General features: G+C 37.1%; 1 protein-coding gene across 3 annotated transcripts in view; it reads left to right on the top strand.

The window, feature by feature from the left end:
* acj6 (abnormal chemosensory protein 6) overlaps nt 1–20,322 on the top strand; it is a 64,006-nt gene that overhangs the window by 27,589 nt on the left and 16,095 nt on the right. For all 3 annotated transcript variants that reach the window (XM_089597368.1, XM_014352932.2, XM_089597370.1), the window contains exon 2: nt 16,914–16,970. In XM_089597368.1, coding sequence (XP_089453494.1) covers nt 16,914–16,970 — 57 coding nt within the window. The remainder of the gene's footprint in view (nt 1–16,913; nt 16,971–20,322) is intronic.

The following is a 20,322-nucleotide window of genomic DNA, read 5'->3' on the forward strand; positions in this document are numbered from 1 at the left end:
GAGAACTTTATTTATTGATCTTTGTAAATAAAATTTGATGCAAAAATAACATTTATAGACTTTTTAGCTACATCAGATGGATTTGCCAAAAAAATTTGTGCCCAGAATGTTTTGAGATGTACAATAGGACTGAAGGATTTTAAATGCTATCAAATAGCTCATGTACTATGGTCCAGTTAATTTAAAAAGCAAACAATAAGAGTTATCCAAAACCCATTGGAGATAAAATTAATAGTTATCTTTGCTAGGAAATCATCAGAAGTTGAGACGGCCGTTGCAAGCTCTCACCATAATGGATCAAAAGCAAATATGAAATCTTATATTTTCTCTAACTTCGTAAACATGAGAAAACTATGAGCTAAAGCACTTAAAGTTACATAGAATATTGCGCCTTTTTGCCGTTATCTGCCTTAGAATTTGTGTCGTAATGTAAAAGCCGATGTCTACAGATATCTACCACTAATGGCACTATCTTTATCGTTTTAAAATTTCGCTATTTGTCGAAGTAATATGTTTCATGCCGATAGTGCAAAGTAATGTGCGTTTTCACTTACGTATATAATACCAAACAGCCAATATTTCATTGCTATAACATTACTTACTTTTTCTTTTTTTTTTTTCGAAGGAAAAAATACACAGGCATTTTCGAGGTTCGTTGAACTTTTTTCAAAGTTCATCAATTTTTTAACGTATAAGCAAAAGATAATAGCCACATCATAATACTTACATTAGTATTACAGTACATTAATATTTTAATGGAATATCTAAATCGCTTTAAGCAAAAAAAGCATACATTGTTTATCATGTAACAGTATTCATTTACTGACTATTAAAAGAATACATGTATTATATAACAATCAAATTAAAACAATGAACATTAATTATTTTATGAAAACTAAATATATATAGTCTAAACTTGAAAGGATAAATACGGATTTCTTCATTATAATACATTTTGTGTATGGTCATATTGTATGGCTGGACTATAGGGTTTTGAACGTTGCAATACCATATTCTTTATGGCAGCAGTTTAAAAGCTGCCTTGTAGTTATCATAGATCATGTTAACTGACAACTCATAAAAATGTTTTTAGTACGTTTTGGTAACTTTACAAACCATGCTACGAAAATACCTTTAATTATTCACAATGTCATAAATTAGATTATCAGAAATTAACTGTATTAGTAGTTAAATAAAACGAATCTCGGTGTATATACCGTGTAAAATACTAAGTGCGGGAAATAAAACTAAGAGTGAGAAAGAAAACCAAACAGCATCGTAGACACAGGCCGATAATTCCGTTTCGATTACTGAAATTGCCATTTATATAAATTCCGTTCTGTATGCATTTTAACCCCTACCATTCTTCTCTCATCTGTATGTCTCTTTCTTCCTAACGTGTATAGGGGTAAACGCACCATCTACCGTACACCCGTAAATTCACTTTATTTTGTTACCATGATTGTAAGACAATTTGATACTAAATATTGACTCAGTAAATTTTCAACTGTTATTTAGGATCTCAAGAGAGCACTGAAATTTTTTTGAGGTGTAAGAGCTTGTTAAAATGATTTTATAATAAAAATATGAAATAAAAGTCGTGTTCCTATTTCCGTACTGCCGTTCTCATTACCGGACCCCATCTACCGTACGCGTTCCTATTACCGGACCCCATTCACCGTTTGACGACAGATTTGATTATAACCTCACATTTTTGTTTACAACTGCATATCGATCTCAGTGCCTGCTACATAAATCACGATGAAAATGTCAAAAGCAAAGAAAGATGGAAAATTAAAAATTAAGGAAAAAACGCCAAGTCAATTATGCAATTCAAAAAGATAGCAGACAGAAAAAGCAAAAAAGAAAAACAATTACAGAGAGAGAAACAAAGATTAGAAAAAAAAAAAAAAAAAATTACGAAAGCAAGAAGAGAAGTTAAAAGCCATTGTAAAGAGAAAAAAAGTCTGTTGAGGAAGATGGACGAGACAGAAGTTATTAATTTACAAAAGCAGATTGGAGAACTTCAAGAGAAACAATTAAAACTAAACCAAAAAAGAAACAAAGATCCATCATGAGTAATTTTTGTAGTGCAAGTTATTCTTGAATATTCATAACATCGTAAGTTGATTACTATTATAGTCTTAAGCTTTTTTACTGATTTTTGTCAGTCTAATTAAAATATTTAAAAGCAATAATATCTCATGATATGAAACAGAAATCTTTTTAATGAATAAATTTTTTTTCAATAAATGCAAATAAGTTATTTCATATAAACAAGCAGTAATTAAACTTAGATTAGTTTCAGCTTAACGACAATTAAATCTATTAATACTAAATAAAACATCACTTGGCAAAAATTATTCAAGAATAACTTGCATTACAAAAATTACTCATGATGGATCTTTGTTTCTTTTTTGGTTTAGTTTTAATTGTTTCTCTTGAAGTTCTCCAATCTGCTTTTGTAAATTAATAACTTCTGTCTCGTCCATTAAATCTTCCTCAACAGACTTTTTTTCTCTTTACAATGGCTTTTAACTTCTCTTCTTGCTTTCGTAATTTTTTATTTTTTTTTTCTAATCTTAGTTTCTCTCTCTGTAATTGTTTTTCTTTTTTGATTTTTCTGTCTGCTATCTTTTTAAATTGCATAATTGACTTGGCGTTTTTTCCTTAATTTTCAATTTTCCATCTTTCTTTGCTTTTGACATTTTCATCGTGATTTATGTAGCAGGCACTGAGATCGATATGCAGTTGTAAACAAAAATGTGAGGTTATAATCAAATCTGTCGTCAAACGGTGAATGGGGTCCGGTAATAGGAACGCGTACGGTAGATGGGGTCCGGTAATGAGAACGGCAGTACGGAAATAGGAACACGACTTTTATTTCATATTTTTATTATAAAATCATTTTAACAAGCTCTTACACCTCAAAAAAATTTCAGTGCTCTCTTGAGATCCTAAATAACAGTTGAAAATTTACTGAGTCAATATTTAGTATCAAATTGTCTTACAATCATGGTAACAAAATAAAGTGAATTTACGGGTGTACGGTAGATGGTGCGTTTACCCCTACCCATACGTGCTGTGTGTGCAATATGAATGAGCTTCTAAAATATGCAGGTCATAACGGCCTATCGCACACTTGTTTATATTTGGACTTGCTTCGTTCAGGTTCTGTTTGCACATCTCGCCTCGATATCACCGTACGAGTACTTACAACTGGTTAGCCTTTCGTGAAATAAATAACAAAGTCATCGACTAAACTGTTGTTTTTATTATGATTATTTTAGTCGAAGGTAATTTCCAAGTTACTTTGTTTGTAAGACAAAAAATATATATCAGTTTCCATATCTAATGAAACTCTGGAATATTAATAGAACAAAATACACATAGTCCTCCGATTAAGGTTGTCCGTTTAACAAAGTAACGATACATTGATAAAACTTGATCATACAATCTTAACGCAAATATTTATCATTAGATCACATTTATGAGAATAATAAAACTATCAATTTTCTATAATTTTGTTCCCTTCATCTTAACATATTTAATAACTTTAGCTTCGGAGGCAAGTACTCGGTAGAGGCGGGGGTCAATATACTTTTCTATACTAAGCCCTTAATCTAATTATTTCTGGAAGGTTGAGTTGCACTTTTAAACCTGAAGTCGCAGAAAAACGTATCGGTTTTAGCTTACTAATACCAGAACTCGGAGGGAAAGTACGACACCCTCTATAATTGGAAACGTCTATACTTTCTCTTTTTGTGGCGTAATGGCACTATCATAAGTACATAAAATAGAATAAATTGTCCATACATAAAATGCACATGCACGAAATATTCTACACGTACTTTACGAAATACTGCATAAGAATGTACTACTCGTTCGTACGCTTTGTTAAATCGTGTGTAATCTCTGGCATTTTCGTATATTAGTGACACTTGATCGTTGCAACATTCGTAGAATTAAGTATAAGTGATATTCGTCACTGTCTTCATTCAATGAGTAATGAGAAAATTGTTGTACACAAATACTTTTTCTATTTTAATTTTTCAATGGAATATTAAAAGCACGAGAATGTTTTTCATACATATATTTTCAAAGCGTATTCATCATTATGACATTATTCTAGACAAATGATCTATGCTTGGCAATGGAGGGAAAAACGAAGGGAAAAAAGCTTGAATAAAGCAGGATTAGCTATCGAGATATTTCTAAGGGCACCTCTTTTGTATTATACAATTGTTAGTTAACTAACGAATAATGAAAGACTTAAATATTAACAATCAGTATGCAAACATCCACAATGAATCCCATCCACTGGGCGTAACATACACCTACAAAATGTCCCAATAAAATCCACACATGCATCTGTAATTTTCAATGACCTTTGGTAAAAAACGAAACCAAACAATAAAAAAAAAAAAAATTCAGATGTGGCTACCCCAAAAAGCTCTATGTAACCTCGTAATGTAATCCCTACATTTTTCTTACGTGCCAAGTATAAAACACACCCTCCCCTCCACTTCTCGCCAAAAAAGAGTGTATACACCCACTACTTTTCCAATTACTCGGTCTTCCGCAGACGTGAGATGAAAAATGATTTTCCAGGCACTTCCATGCGGCTCACTGTTGTAGCCATAAACTTCACCCCAAAGTGGCCAATGAGGGTACCGAAGGGAGGTAAGGCCAACCGCGTCGTCCTGTTAAGAGCAAAGGGACATAATTGCTGACGTGCCGTCGTCTAAGCATATAAGTAAGGCACTTTCGACTTACGAATGGCGAAGGAGACCACAGCACGCACTTGTGGTACATACCTACATACTGTTTGTATACGTACAAGCTCCTCCGGGAGACATGGAACAAAGCCATTATAGGCAAGAGCTGGTGGGTTTATGTTCTGTGCGTCAGTTATTGCGGCGTAGTTTAATGACTACTGGTTGTAATGGACATTAACTCGGTGCAGGAGGCGGAGAGATATAGGGTAATAATTGATGATGAGGGAAAATAAGGGATTTGTCTTTCTTCTTTGTAGTAATGGTTAGCTTTTTTGTTCAAGTGGTTAAAAAGTAAAGATATAAGGTCGGTGTCCCAGTACTCGGTCATGTCCCAATAGTCGGTCATCTGGCTGATTTTTTCAGTATAAATTTTCATAACATATATAAATCGGGTAGCTATTCAGACACTAAGCAATTACACTTTCAATACAAGTTAACGTACAAACCCAATTGAAAATATAACGAAGGCCTATAAAAGAAAAAAAGTGACCGACTATTGGGACATTTCGTCTGCTTAAGTGAGCGAGTACTGGGACATCCACCTTACTACTTATTGATCGATAAATTAATATTTCTGTACTTTTTGTGTATAAAATAGGCTATACCGGTATACATGTCCAGGACGATAATCATATCACAAGTTTTATTTACTATTTTGGGGCTTTTTTTTTTTTTATGTACAAACATGCTTGAAAAAACTTTGAAATTAAGTTTACCAAGTACTGGATCAATCCAAAAACATTAAAGTAAACATGAATTTTGAAATAACCCAAGTTAAAGTATATAAATGTAGTAGTTATTGCCTGGGAAACAATAAGTCCCAGAACCAGAACAGAAGTTACATACTTCAGCAACGAATATATAAATTTTTCTTTTTTTTTCAACATTTAGTTTTTTTTTTGTTTCAACAATTAAAAAATGTACTTGTTTGTCATTTATTGGGACACCTCATTTATTCTTTGAAAATTTATTATTGTTTCCGACAAGTTTTCATGCAGGCAGCATCATCCTAATTGATTGACTATGATTACGTGAAAATCAACCTATAAATCTAGTACATTATAAACGGAAAATTATAGCATGTAGTATAAAACTAATGGTTCGTTCATGTATCGTATTGAATGTAAAATATTGTCGAACCTATTAAACTAAGTTATTGAATTAGTTAACTCATGCACCCCATAGTGCAAATTGGGCAGGGAGACCACGTAAAAAACGCAATTCATTTTATCACGTATTCAAAATGCTTGTAAAATTCTACCGCATTCGTGACATAAACGTTTTGCATGGACCTGACTTTTTGCATCATAAATTTCTTTGCCCAGTTAATTTTGCTAACAATTTCGATGGATGCACTTTTGCAGTGCATTTTATACAATTTAGCGATCCTTATGACGGCTTGGAACGTATTGTTGTAGTACTATTGTGTATTTCTTCGGAAACAACATTTGGAACCAACAAAATTTGGTTGGATGAAAATAAAGGTTTGATGACAAGAAAAAAAATTTTAAATCCGATTTAGGCTCTCGCGCCATCTGATGATAAGACGGTGCGTGATTTCAGAACTTTAGAGGATCCAATACATTATAAATAGCAAATATCACAAGTTTACAGATTTATCACGACAGCAAACGTAAAAGCAACAACAATTTCAACAATTGAGAATATCCTAGTTGTCTGTTATGTACAATGTTGAAGCAAAAAGTTAAACTGACATCTGAATTATTAAAACAAAAACGCCACTAAGTGACGTGACATCTCCACTAGCTTAATTTTATTAACTACCCCCTAAAAAACTATTCGTATGGTTAAAAATTACATTCAATATCTTTTCAATAAAAAGGCTGTGAACCATGAGTTTATCATGATGATAATTATATTTACCTTCGATGATTCGAAATATCGAAAAACTCAACAACACGCAATCAATAATGTTACGAGTCCTCAAGAGTCCCGAAATTTTGCACATTTCTCTCACCATGGGCACTTAGATCGCCCCTTTTTTTTACCCCCTCCAAGGACTTGCATGCAGCGAACAGCCTCTCCTCGAGAACAAAACCCGCACATGCACGTAATAACCAGCCTCTCTAATCCCCATTGTTCCGCTAATTCTCAGACCGAGAGGATTCACTCCCGCGCTATATTATATACCCATGAACCTATATGCGTATACACTGTTGTATATAGCACACAGAGCAGTTGGATCTGCGAGAGAGACGAGCATGGCGGACTCGAAAGTGAGAAAACGGGAGTGCGGATCGATAAAAGAGAGGGAGTAGAACAAGAGAGAAAGAGAGACGCGCGAGTGCAGTTATGCGTGTGTGTGGGTGTACCAGCTCGAAACGAAAGAGAGAGAGAGAGAGAGCAGCAGTAGCAGAGATTCTGATTGGTGGGGGTAAGCGGGGGCGTACGCGGCGTGGTGGCCAATGAGCGTGGCCGGCCTCGGTTGGCGGGTGTAGAGCCTACACGGGTGGAATCACGGATTTTCCTCTCGCTCGCGCGCGCGTGCATGGATATGTAGGACGATTCTCGCTTTCCCTCTTTTTTTTTTTATTTTTTTTTTTTTCCTCTCCTCTTATTGTGCAGAGGGCTGGGATTCATCGATGAAAAGCTCGGGGGTAATTTTGTCATCGACTACCGATGTTGTGAGGGGTTATTTTTTCATTTTTTTTTAAATTCTTTTTTCACTGCCAACCACCCTTTACATTATTTATGAAAATGAGCCGGGCAAACATAATTGGCGGAATATTCGATGCTTAATCTCTCGCAGTTTTACACGAGTGGGCGGTTAAAGCTCTTTTTTTCCCTCCCATGCTATACATGCAAAGCCAGTTTTTTTTTTTTTTTTTCAATTGTTTACACTGAAAATAGAAATTTTTCAACTTGTAGTCGTCCTTAGCGTGTAAGTGTGTGTGTGTTTACCCGACGGTACGAGTGTTGCTGTTGGGGTGTAATTTGGCCGAACGAGCGTAGCGTACAGTATTACAGAGTACGGCTGGTACGGGAAAATTAAAGTTTGTTTCACAAACAAACGGAGCGGGTACAGAGAAATACCCTTTTTTTTTCATTATTTGTTGAAGGCAAAAAATTTTGATTCAGTTTGGTAATTGAAATTTTTCGTTTCATTAAATATGTTTATCGTAGGCAGAACCGATTCTTTGACACTTTTCCACGCATAATTAGTGCAGAAAAACACTATACTTTGCACACGGTGTGAAGTAAAATCGATCCACGCAGGCACGAAAAGGGAAAATATTCGCACCCTCGTTGTAAAAAAACTCGTATTGGTAGCTGGTGCCATATTTTGTGTAAAAATCACCAACTTCAAGTGGCGAGTTGCACGCATCATTTTTCCACGCAAAGCCGTCCGAACGTCATTTTGAAGTATAAAAAATGCACCACTGCACGTGTTCCACTCCATGAATATCTTTGAAAAAAAAAAGAAAAAAAACTCCATTCTGTCCATGGTAATTATTCAAGAGTGTACAAAAAAGCCGAGCTGAATAAAAAGCTGAGCAGCCTCACAAAAGTTTTTTCCAGGCCCTCGGAGGAACGAGGTAACTGCATTAACGCTTGGCAAACGAAATAACGAAAGGGAAAAAACGCCGAGCGGGGGGGGGGAAGCTCGCAACGCTGGAAAAAAAAAAAAAAAAAACGAATCACAACAAAAAGTTGAAAACGCAGCGAGAGAGAAGGACGAGTCTCCGGCCGTGGCATCGCATTATAATTCAGACGAGGAGTTCCCTCCCCGGGCGCGAATTTCGCCTCCATGGAAACTGCATTTCTGCGAGAGCTCGAAGAAATCCGCGGGGAGGAGAAAAAAAAAGAGAGAAAAAAACAAAAAGTGGGAAAACGAGGAGAAAAGGCGCGAGCGCGCGAATCGGAATATTACATCACGAAATTTCATAAATTCCCTTTAGCTAGAGCTTTAGCCCCGGAGATGACGGCGAGGCGCTCTTTCAGACGCTTTGCTCCCTCATTTGCCTCTTGCGCCCGTGTTTTTCTCCTGCAATAGCAATGAGTCGTCCCTCAGCTCGTCGCCGCGCCCGTCGACCTTAAGTCCAACCCTTGCGCGTACACGTTGGCGTATATGTATGTACAATATACACGTCCGGGTGCTCTAGGCCAACAGCTATATACAACTCTACCGTCGCCCTTTATGCTTTTCGCTATTGCTTCTTTTGCTGCCTCGAGTTCTTGGTACCCCTACTTCTTTGCGGACGCGCTTGGAGGTCCCGTTGCGGCTGTTTTTTTTTTTTTTTTTGTACTCGCACTGCTGACACCGAACATACTTTTTGATTTTTCACAAGTAGTCTAGCATGTGCATGTTTAAGTCCTTGCATATGTTTGCAATGTAACATTCATACAAAACACAATAAAACATTGCAAAACTATAATGATTATTTCAATACGCAATGTTTTTGGTTACGTTTATAAAGTTGTCTTTGATGATTCGCTCTACATTTAACGTAACACTCGGTTTTATAGTTGTGATAAAAAAAAATTTTCAAATTGAAAATTCGAATATTTAACTCGTTATACTTAATTGAGACAAGGATTTTAAAAACTTTATCGATAGTCTCTTTGTCACCATAATTGTACATAGACACTAAAAATTCAAAAAATTTGTTTTCTTTGATAAACACAATATAATATTTAAATATTTGATTTTAAAAAGTCACCAACCATTTTTATTGGGAATAAAAATAAAATTTTGGTAGTCACATTGTTTATCTCTCATTCTCTGTATAAGAAACGGTCTTGTTAAGTTTTTGCAATCAAAACATGTTGCATAGTTTTTATTTAACATGTATTACAAACCATAAAAAAGTCTTTTTGCATGACTAGAAGAGTCCTGTCCTCAATACATTAGCTATCACCAAAAACATTCGTGTCAATAAAATTTGGAACATATTCGTAAATTTAAAATTCAGTAAAATAACATCATTAATAATTATTTTCAGCCAATATTTTAGTCAACAAGTGATGTATAAATTCAGTTGCTGATGAAAAAAAAATTTTTGCATAAAACACCTTTTATCTGGAAATGTACAAGTAAACTTATTCCTCCGACCAAATCTCCACCAAATAAAGCACAAGGCATCACTGTAGTAAATAGTAAAAATTTAATGTTTCCCCCACATTCCGTCTAATATCATTGATTGAACATAAATTAAGAACCAAAACACAAAAAGTGTCAATTTACAAGTTAACATACGCGCACCTGGTACAGAAACCCAAGCGAGTTTACGTGCAAGAGACAGGCTTCATCAGCCGCATCGCTCTGCCCCCACACGCGAGCCTAAAAAGTAGTACTCACTCGACTGTGTATATATAGTCGTAGATACACACGCAGACGCTCGGGCAAACAGGCCATCAAACCCACTCAAGCCCCCTCAGCTGATTGATTTACTCCCCCCTTCCCTGCCGCTCAAGTGAATAATGTCGTGTGTGCGTGTGCACGTACACGCGTATATATGAGGATCGGTGTTTGCGTCCGCCCGTATTTTTTGATTTCCGCGGACACCCCCTTCCTTCCGCCTGTGAGCAAATCACGGGCTATCGATTTTACGCGTGTATACGAGTATAGCTTGGGCTACGGGGGACTTGATGGGTTACGGAGAACGAGCTTTGACAGTACTTCAGGAAATGACATTTGTTACGTCAAAAACAAAATAAGGGAAAATGTGACTTTATTCCAAGTGCGATGATTTCAGCTGATTTTTTTTTTCGTTTTTCATATGAATAGTTTAGCCGCAGCAAACGGTGAAGCGATTTAATTGTAGACCCAAACGATAGTCGTATATATAGCTTAGCAGTTTTCGATTCAAACGCATTATTATTAACTTGACGTTTTTCATCAAAAGTTATAGCATTTCGAAGATGAGTAACTTCAACATCGATTTTGTTTGTTTATCATTGAGACGATCGTTACAAGATTGTTACTATATCATTTTTCGAGTTTACCAAGTAACCGCAGTGCTTAAATACTTTCACAATGGGGAATGTTTCCATTCAAATGGAATCGGTTCGTGTGGAAAAGGATGAAATATTTTGAGAGAATTAATCCGTATTAATAAATATTAATAAAGAGAATGGTTCGGGAAAACTACCTATTTTTTGAAGCGTCGATGACTCAAGTTGAAGTACAAACGATAATTCTTGTACAAATGCACTTTTTTCCTATTATTACAACGGTGTAATGTCGCCTCCTGTTAGAATCCGAGAGATGAGTTTTAAATGGAATTATGGGGATATGAAACGTAAAAATTGAACATCAACAAAAAGAAAGTGAACAACAAATCTCGCTTGAATGGCAGTGTCGATGCACGCAAAAGGCCTATCAAGTGAAAGTTGTTTTTACAGAAATTTATCACAAATACACAAATTTCTTGTAAAGGAGACAGATGGTTGTTTGACGCCGACGCACGAGGTGAATCGATACTATCGGTTATGGTCTATATTCGTTCGCATAATATTATCCAAGTACCGCGATACCTGTGTAGAGTAATGGAGCCATGTAAAGTGAAATCGATTGCATACTCTAATAACCCCTTCCCCCTTGTCAATGGATATATACACAATATATAATATGCATGTAGATATAGAGCACCAGTGTTCTTACGGATCAAACAACTATGGGTACAAAGGAAACAAAACTTACTGGGGTATTTATTTTTTCAGATTACCTAATCACTGATGAAGCATCGTAAAATAACGACGATCACGCGTGATGTTGCTCCGAACGTCTGAATTGTATTGTTGAGAGTCTGTCCGATAATTGCGCGGGTTCACAGAGAAAGAGAGAAATACTCGGGAGTGTGAAGTCGTGTTCTCCGAGCGCCCGAACGTTTACTCGCTCTCGCGCGGTGCTTCAATAACAAATGAGCTTTCCGGGAAGCGTGCGGATAAAGTGCCGAGTTTATCTCCCTCCGTGCGTTGTATCTTCTCTGGGATCTTTTTTTCTTTTTTCAATTTCATTGTACTCTATACGTACGCGTTTGCTCGTCGGATTACAAATTTACGCTATACAGAGTGAGGATTTTTCTTTTTAAAGCTGAATTTTTAATTGAAAGCAATCATAAATAATTCATCAGAGCAATGAGTATCAATGGAGTTGCCCAATGGAATGACAACGACACCTGTGATGTCAACAGTGTACTTGAATAATAATTGAAGTTCTCCCTTACGCAAATCTTCCACATCGCGCTCCTGGCGAAAGACGAAAAAAACCCTTCGACCACCGTCTCTGTGGGTAGCTTAGGGCAAAGAGACGTGAAAGGAAAAAATCCGTAAATTCTCGTGCTTCATTGTCCTTCTCGAGCTCGGGTTTCGAGTCCCTTTGTTCTTTATCCTCGGGAGAAAATTCACCCCTTTTTCTCTATGCCAGCCCATTTTGCGAGTAAAACGTATACCTCAGAGCGCAGAATCGCGTCCCGTGTTCTCGACAGTCACGCGATTCTCGCTTGCTCGAGTCAGTGTATGTATGGGTAAGGCAGAGAAAATTATCCCTCTGGTCGAATCGGTACTCCCACGCTCCACTTGCACTCTCGTACATCATCATTACGAGTCGATGGTCGTATGACAATGGCTGCCGGTGTGCGCTTTAGTTGTTTGATTTTTGATTACTGTGGGAATTTCGAAAAAAGAAAAAAAGGAATACGAGCATCAGTGACCGGTGAACTCGGGCTTTGTGTCCGTGGAAAATAAAAGTCCGAAGTACACTTTACGTGGGCGGGAGCAATGAAGTTTGATTGCGTTGCAAACACGAGAAATAGAGCTGAAAGGGACTGTGGGTGTGAATTGAATGTCTTGAGTTTTTTTGGACAGCACTGGGATGTCTTGGTTTTTTAATAAACTTAGCAGCACGAGAGTGGCGGATCAGGTGAGATTGAAATTTTTCACCTTCCACTCGTCTGGTTAGGATTGCAGTATGCATTACTTGGGATTTCGTGATTCGAGAAGAGCACAAGGTACCTAATTCTCAATTGGTTACCAAGTGGTTAGCTTATGATCATGTTTATGAGGGGTTGTCGATTTTTATTTAAGGAACGTATTCCAACCAAAGAAAAAATTTTTGTACACTAGAAACAAAATCTTTTGACAAAAAGTGCTTTGTTCTTGGAAATCTCTAATTCGAAGATGGTAAGATTGTCCTCTGCCACATATTGATAAACACATTTGTCTAACTACTTCAGTAGATAAGATAATAGGGTTTTAATTTAACCTACACATGTTTAGAAGAATTTATCTAATCTAATCAAGAAGTATACCCATTGAGTGACATATTACATTTAAACACTGGCTATATAACCCGTACGCAGCTGCTAGCAACTAGTGAGTTGAAAAGAAGTAAGCAGCCATCACTTTGTATTTTTATTCCAACTTCATCTAAATCCCAGGGAAAGAAGACTGAAGTGGTTTTGTCGAGAGGCTGCGCACTCTAGAAGTCATTAAAAAAGACTTTATAAGTCCTTCTACGTCTTTCAAAGATTTCAGAAGTCTCCAAAAGACTTCAGAGTTTTTACCGGGACTTCAAGAGCGAATATAACTTAAGGTCATTAAAAAAGTCTTTATAAGTCATTCTAAGTCATTCTAAGACTTCAAAAGTCTCCAAAAGACTTTAGAGTTTTTACCGGGACTTCAAGAGTGCATATGACTTAAAGTCATTAAAAAAGACTTGATAATAAGTCATTCTAAGACTTCAAAAGTCTCCAAAAGACTTCAGAGTTTTTACTATGACTTTAAGAGTGCATATGACTTAAAGTCATAAAAAAATACTTTATCAGTCCTTCTAAGTCTTTCAAAGACTGCATAGTTTTTACCGGGATTTCAAGAGTGCATGTAAGTTAAAGTCATTAAAAAAGTCTTTATAAGTCATTCTAAGTCATTCTAAGACTTCAAAAGTCTCCAAAAGACTTTAGAGTTTTTACCGGGACTTCAAGAGTGCATATGACTTAAAGTCATTAAAAAAGACTTGATAATAAGTCATTCTAAGACTTCAGAAGTCTCCACAAGACTTCAGAATGTGCAGCCCTTCGGATTTTGTTGAAACCTACGATCCTTTGCGCCTCCCTGGCTATATAGGGTCAATGACAACAAATCAAATCCCCCTGACTTGCATCCATTCATTTCCACTCAAATACGTGCACGTGCAAGTAGAACACATTTTTTAGACTGTTCGCATAACGATACATGACATACAAATTAGAAGTTCGTGGGAGGAAAGGGGAGACTTTGTAAGAGGTGCTTGTATGCACGCTTTTGCTCTGTGTGTATACAAGTATACAGATGTGTGCGATCATTATCGGCTCTCGATCGCAACAATTTATTCATGCGCGATTAACAACGGCCCCTACCCTCATCACGCAAACTTTACCACCGCATCATAATTCCGCTGTTCGTTCTCCCTGTGGCTGATTTTTTTCCCCCCCTCCTACATACGCTCTTCTTTCCTCGCTTACGGAGTATAGGTACGCTTCCAGGCATGAATTGTCTTACTGTGTCACGATCGAGCGGATAACCATGTTTATTTTTCCCTTCATTTTTCCGCGGTAGAGTACAGCTTTGTTTGGATTGTAAAAGAGTTTGCTGTTCCAATGAGTGATAAAACAGATTTGTTACGTGTGTGCGCTCGCGCGAGGGGTAATTTACTTTATGCACCAGCAACGCGGATGATAACATCTCGGGAATATCTGGCCTGCTTCGAGGATCCTTCCAACGATTTGATGAGTCTAATTCCCGTGCGATACTTTTTTTAGATTTATTTGTTTTTTTTTTTTTTTTTTTTTTTTTTTCCATTGTAATTAACGTTAGCAGTTTGTGTAATTGTACAGTTGTTTGTTCATGCAAGGAAGTACGTTTGAAACTTTCAGTTGTGGTTGGTCAGCAAACTACAACTGTTTGGATTCCTTACCTATTTATTTTTACTGACCACGTCACTACGAACATTTGCAAATGAATGGGATTAACGTCCCTTTGAATTTAATTTGAAAAAAGTAGTGAAAAATAAATCGAAATGAATAAGATAAACTCGTGGAGCCGGACGATAGGCGACGATTTATTTATTCATGGCAAGCGCCGGGATGCCCCAGAAGCAGCACATTAACAGCGGCGGCTGTCAGTGGGCTCGCGAGTCTCGGCGCAGTCTCCTAACCCAGACGCATCGATTATACGCGGTATGATATCGAAATATACGACAACGTCATTAACTGCGGACTCTCTCTTTATTTTGGTACCACAATGGAAGCACGAGGTCGGACGATGCATCAATTGTGTATGTGAATGCACTTATTGTCTTTGGCTCGGGGAGGAAAATAGAGGTTTTTTTTTTTTTTTATAGTTTCAGTGAGTGTAAAGGAGGGAAGTATCTTGTTAGTAGCGTCTGGGACGCTCATTAGGGAAATAATAAGGTTTCGAAGTAACTATTTGTGGAAACACGTGATAGCCATGATCAACTTATTTTTAGGGAATCTGTAACGAGACTTGGTTTATCTTTGACGAAATTTTATGTATGAAAAATTATCAAAAAGTTTTTATTTCAATTTTTTTCGTCGTTCACTAAACTGCATGCCCTGTAAAAAATACTTGTCAAAGTATGTATTAAAAATACTCATGAGTCAAAATAATACAAGAGTATGATACATGACATATTTTGATGAGAGCCTTTGAAAAAACAAACGATTTCCATGGCAAAAAATATTTTATAACAATAACAAAAAAGAAAAAATTTAAATGTTAAAAACTTTTATTATGGACGAGACCGATGCATTTTTCACCAAAGCAAAAAGTATAATTATAAAACTTGTAAAAGGTACAAATTACTTTAAACAAATTACTCATTATTTTACTGAATCCGCACAAAATGTTTAATATTTTTTGAAAAACTATTCGACTTTTTTATCATTGAGGGGTAAAGCAACTGATTTCTATCAGTCATATGTCACATACGATATCATAGCTACATTTACGTGCGCCCTTTCTTTTTGGGGCCTACTACAAATGGTTGTTGTGGGAGAGAGCGAAAGGATAAGCAGATAGGATGCTGAAAGGAGCACTCTCTCTGGTTGGAACCGTCAAGGACGAAGGTCGTACACACACGACGCGCTCTTCTCTCGTTTTTGCATAAATAAAGACATTGATACTAGTTCCTCGACTATTTACTTCGTGCGCACCCCAAGACCATAGAATCCTACGCAACACATAAAAACAGTTACCTTTTTTCGTAAGTTCTTTTTTTACCCACTTCTTGAATCTTGAAAGCTTAAAGATTACAGGGAAATAAAATATGAGGATGAAAAAAATGCGTTGTTCTGAAATCAAAAGCGTGAGACTCAATTTTTTTTTAATATTTTTGGAACAGCTCTTTTTTGACTTTCAATATACTACAAAAATAATTTTTTTTAATTATTCACACTTTGGATCTAAAATTTACACCAAGAACTGATATTTGATGGTACTCATTTCTCTAGTAAAAATGTAGGGCACTTCTGTAGAACGATCATACCTAAAAAAAAAAAATTTCTCGTGAGTCACAATTATCCCCATGAAAAAGGAAAAAATAGTCAGTCTAGCCACCCCATGTTCCAGTAGACACTCTTTTTTTTTCTTCCCATCTGCATCGATATAAGCGACCCAATGTATCGAATTACCCACTTTCCACGGCGTCGTCGCCGTGCACTCGGTGCTCATTTAATTTACGCGCTGGCCCGATTCTGTCAGGCCGGACTGGTATACACATCGACTGGCTGCACTTTTAAATATAGGCGCTTTTTAATTCGGTCGCATGTACCACCGCCGACGTTGTCCCGTCGCTGCTTTATGCTTTATGCAAGCGACGGATTTTCCATATCTATATACGGATGCGCCGCAGACGACGCTATTGATTTTCCATTAGGTCGGTCGCTTGGATTATTCGCAGCTATGTTGTGATTGATAATAGTGCACTACATTGACGCAACAGAGATTTGTCTGACTTGAGGCTCATGTTGACTACTTAATCATAAAAGTTGTTTGGGGGGGGGGCTGTATATAATTAATGCGTAATGCAAAGTTTTCAATGCTAAATTTCATTAATGATTAATGTTCTTGTGGAAATGTTGAAATTAAATGTGGTGGTATATCTTTATGTTACAGAGCCGGATACTAGAAGATGCTTCTATTATGTGCAATTCTTGGTCACCGAGGCACAACGTAAGCTGATTTCTATACAATATTTACCACCAACATAAATTATTAATCACTATGATTTTAAATTTTCTTTTTTTTTTTTTTTTTTTTCATTTTAAATCAGTTGACAGTAGAGTCGTGGGGTGCTTTTGTAAGTCACCTATAGACCAGAAAGTTCCGTCGCTCGAATTATATCACAAGTGAATGTTTCATGAGAATCGCGTCGAAAGTCATAATTTATTTTCAAAACTCGTAGATCTTGAAATTCGTAGAATCAACTGTAACCGAATCATTGCTTTATTAAATTTAAAAAATAAAAGAAAATTAACAACATTTTTTACCCGTCAAACTTTATCGATAGTTTAACCCCTTTGTTAACTCCAACGCAATCGTTCACTCCTCTGGATTGTTCCAGAGAAATTACGTGGATGGAGAAGTAAACTGAACAATCGCAGCCATACAAACACCCTCCACACCGTGTCCCCGTGCGTGTGTAAATCGCAAGTAGTACGACCACAGATATGGTCAGCCTGAGAGGTGTACGCACACCTGTACATATACACTCCCTTTTTTGCTCTCTTCTGCGTAAGCTCGAAATATTTATACGCCTCCGGAATGTGCTTTTATGTATACAGAGTTGCCCAAGGGACGTATATAAAGCCGCGCTAACTTGCGGTTACGATTATGGGTTGCCTTTCCGGCTAAATTGATTATTTAAGATGTACAGGGCGTACGGAAGAAAAAAGGCGAAAGAAAGAGATATGCCGCGCGATACAGTTTGAGTATCGTAAAACGAGCCAAGTGTCTTTTTTTTTTTTTTTTTTTTTTTTGCCATCTTCGCCGTAGATGTCCTGTTTTTTATCGCTCTCCCTTGCGATGGGCAACACTATACGGGGTTCTTCAGAAAATGGGTCTTGGCACGTGTACTTGCCTTAAAAAGTTTGATAATTTTGCTTGTGTGCGAATGGCGCAAGTACTTTGCAAACAATTTTATTGCCAAGGATATCAAAATTCTTGTATTTGGCTCAACTCTAAAGTCCTACGTTTACACGTTCTTTGGTAAAAAAAATTGTTCAAACTCTTCGATCCTTCAGCAAAACAAAGACGCAATACTTGTGTTGGTAAAAAACCAGTCACATGTCATTGATATTATAATCTAAATCGGTAAAGGCAACGAACCTTAAAATTTGCCACAAAATCGCTCAAACGATTTATAAAAGTGGGTATCAGACGAAATCCCGTCAAGCCTTCAGCCGTCAATTAATATCCGCGGGCAGCGAGGTCACGCCAAGCTCAGATATACAATCATCGATCCGTCGTCGTCCCAAGACGCAGTTGCGACTCTATCGAAAAATTTCTCAGTTGCCATGCGACCGCAGTATACATAGTTGAAATCATACTGTAAAATCCAAGTGTGTTGAAGTACACGTTCAAAGCGTGTAATCGACATTTCCGTTTTCATAAAATGCAATACTTTGTAAACTATTTCACCTTATACTTGAATAAATTTCTTTGCTCCAACGATTGGCATAAGAAGGCTGTAGAGAGTAAAACATTACTGTCACAGATTTTACACAATCGTCAGGGTTGATTTTTCTCACTTAAAAGTGGAACTGGTTAACCGCTTGGCGGATCGTGGATTTAGTTGTTCTTCAAATTCTCATCCACGCCACCACTATGTGCTTTATATAAAAACATGAATTTTACACTCTAAACGTGTTATGTAAACGCGCTTGGATTAACAGTGTGGCTAATCCGATTCACCGCGTAATCGATGGGACCGACGGAGGCACAAATCATCGGTAAAAAAAACAAAAAGAGAACGAAATCAAACCTCCTCGGAGGAACGAAGTTCTTTTCTGGTCAGCGGTGATAAATTATTGATTCAGCGGCCGCAAGGAATTTACGCGTGTAAACGGGGCAAGACCCACACACCAGCTCGACTTCTTCTGGCTCGCCGACAACGGGCCGAAAATAACACACGCGGCTCTCCGTGTACCGACCGCAGCGTTGTATTATCACGAGTTCTCCGCAACAGGAAATTCATCGGAGCCTCCCCGCCTCCTCCCTTTTTTTTTTTTTTTTCGTTCGTGGAGAGCCCGAGACTCGGTATAGCGACGGGAGCTCATGAATTTTCAGGAAAACGGCTGAATAATTCACGGAGCGTCTGTCGTGGATTAGTAATGTGACCCAATGCCACGAGTTTCGGCGCGATGGGGGACCAAGTTTTTCGATAAACTTGAAAAAGAAACGACTCGCGGAGTACATGTACGTCTCGCTCGATTGTCTGGGCGGTTTTCGTGTACAAAAGGATGCGCATTAATTTTAGATGATGTGTCGGTTGAACCTAACGGAGGTAACGAGCTGAAGTGCTGCTTGCGCGAAACAGAAACCAAGAGATTTCTGCAGCAGAGAACATCTTCATGTTCATTTCAAACAACACTTTATATTTCGAAGGTTGACGGAATTGACGTTGGGGTGCATGAACGTTAGATTAAAATATTTTTTGTCCAAAAATAGTTCTATAGATGAATGACAACTCCGTAGCTTAGTGTTACCTGATGCATAAACCGTACAATTTACAGTATTTTTATTCGTATTATTCGGACGTTTTACACACCCAAGTGACTTTAAAACTCGGGTCATTGTACTACTATTTACACATACGCTTGTGCATGCGTATATAAAATTGACACGCACTGTCGACGCTTTTGCCAGTTTAACTTGAGTCCGAGCAAGTTGCTCGATGTGTTGAATAATTCCTTCGCATTGTACAAAAGAGATACTATGTGGATTTGTAATTTATATTACACTCGTATCTCAGTCGTTTCAATACGATTTTTCCAATAAAGCGTAAAGAGGTTGGCAACACCAGTCGACTAAATGTTGCTTGAAAATATTTTTTTTTTTTTTTTCACTCAGTTTCCCCGGAAGTTTAATGGAATATACATGTTCGGTAAACTAAAAAAGTATTTCAATTGTTAACATAAAAACATGGTGTTATGTTTTTTTTTTTTTTTAGTAACTAGTCACTTTTAAAAGTTGTTGGCGATTGGGTAAAAAATGTTGAGATGAAATAATTACATCATTCTTGGGCAGTTAAATACTAAAAATATGCCCAGGTGCCACCCACCTGGAAAATAAAACAAGTGAGGTCTCCACGTGTGTTTCCTAGGTACGTGGAATCACTGAAGACGATGTGTGTATGTTATTATAGAACAAAATAAAATACATGCTAAATTATCCAAGTATACAGAGTTACAATTACGGATGAGGGTGTGAGCAGTGCATATAGATTATGCATAGTGTATAGCTAAGATTGTGCTTATCTATCTTTGAATCGCGGCATGTTGTTATACCCCATAGCAGCCCTATA

The sequence above is a fragment of the Copidosoma floridanum genome, unplaced genomic scaffold (genome assembly GCF_036245765.1).
Source record: "Copidosoma floridanum isolate Cflo_tuat_1 unplaced genomic scaffold, Cflo_Japanese_pri ptg000032l, whole genome shotgun sequence".
NCBI lineage: Eukaryota > Metazoa > Arthropoda > Insecta > Hymenoptera > Encyrtidae > Copidosoma > Copidosoma floridanum.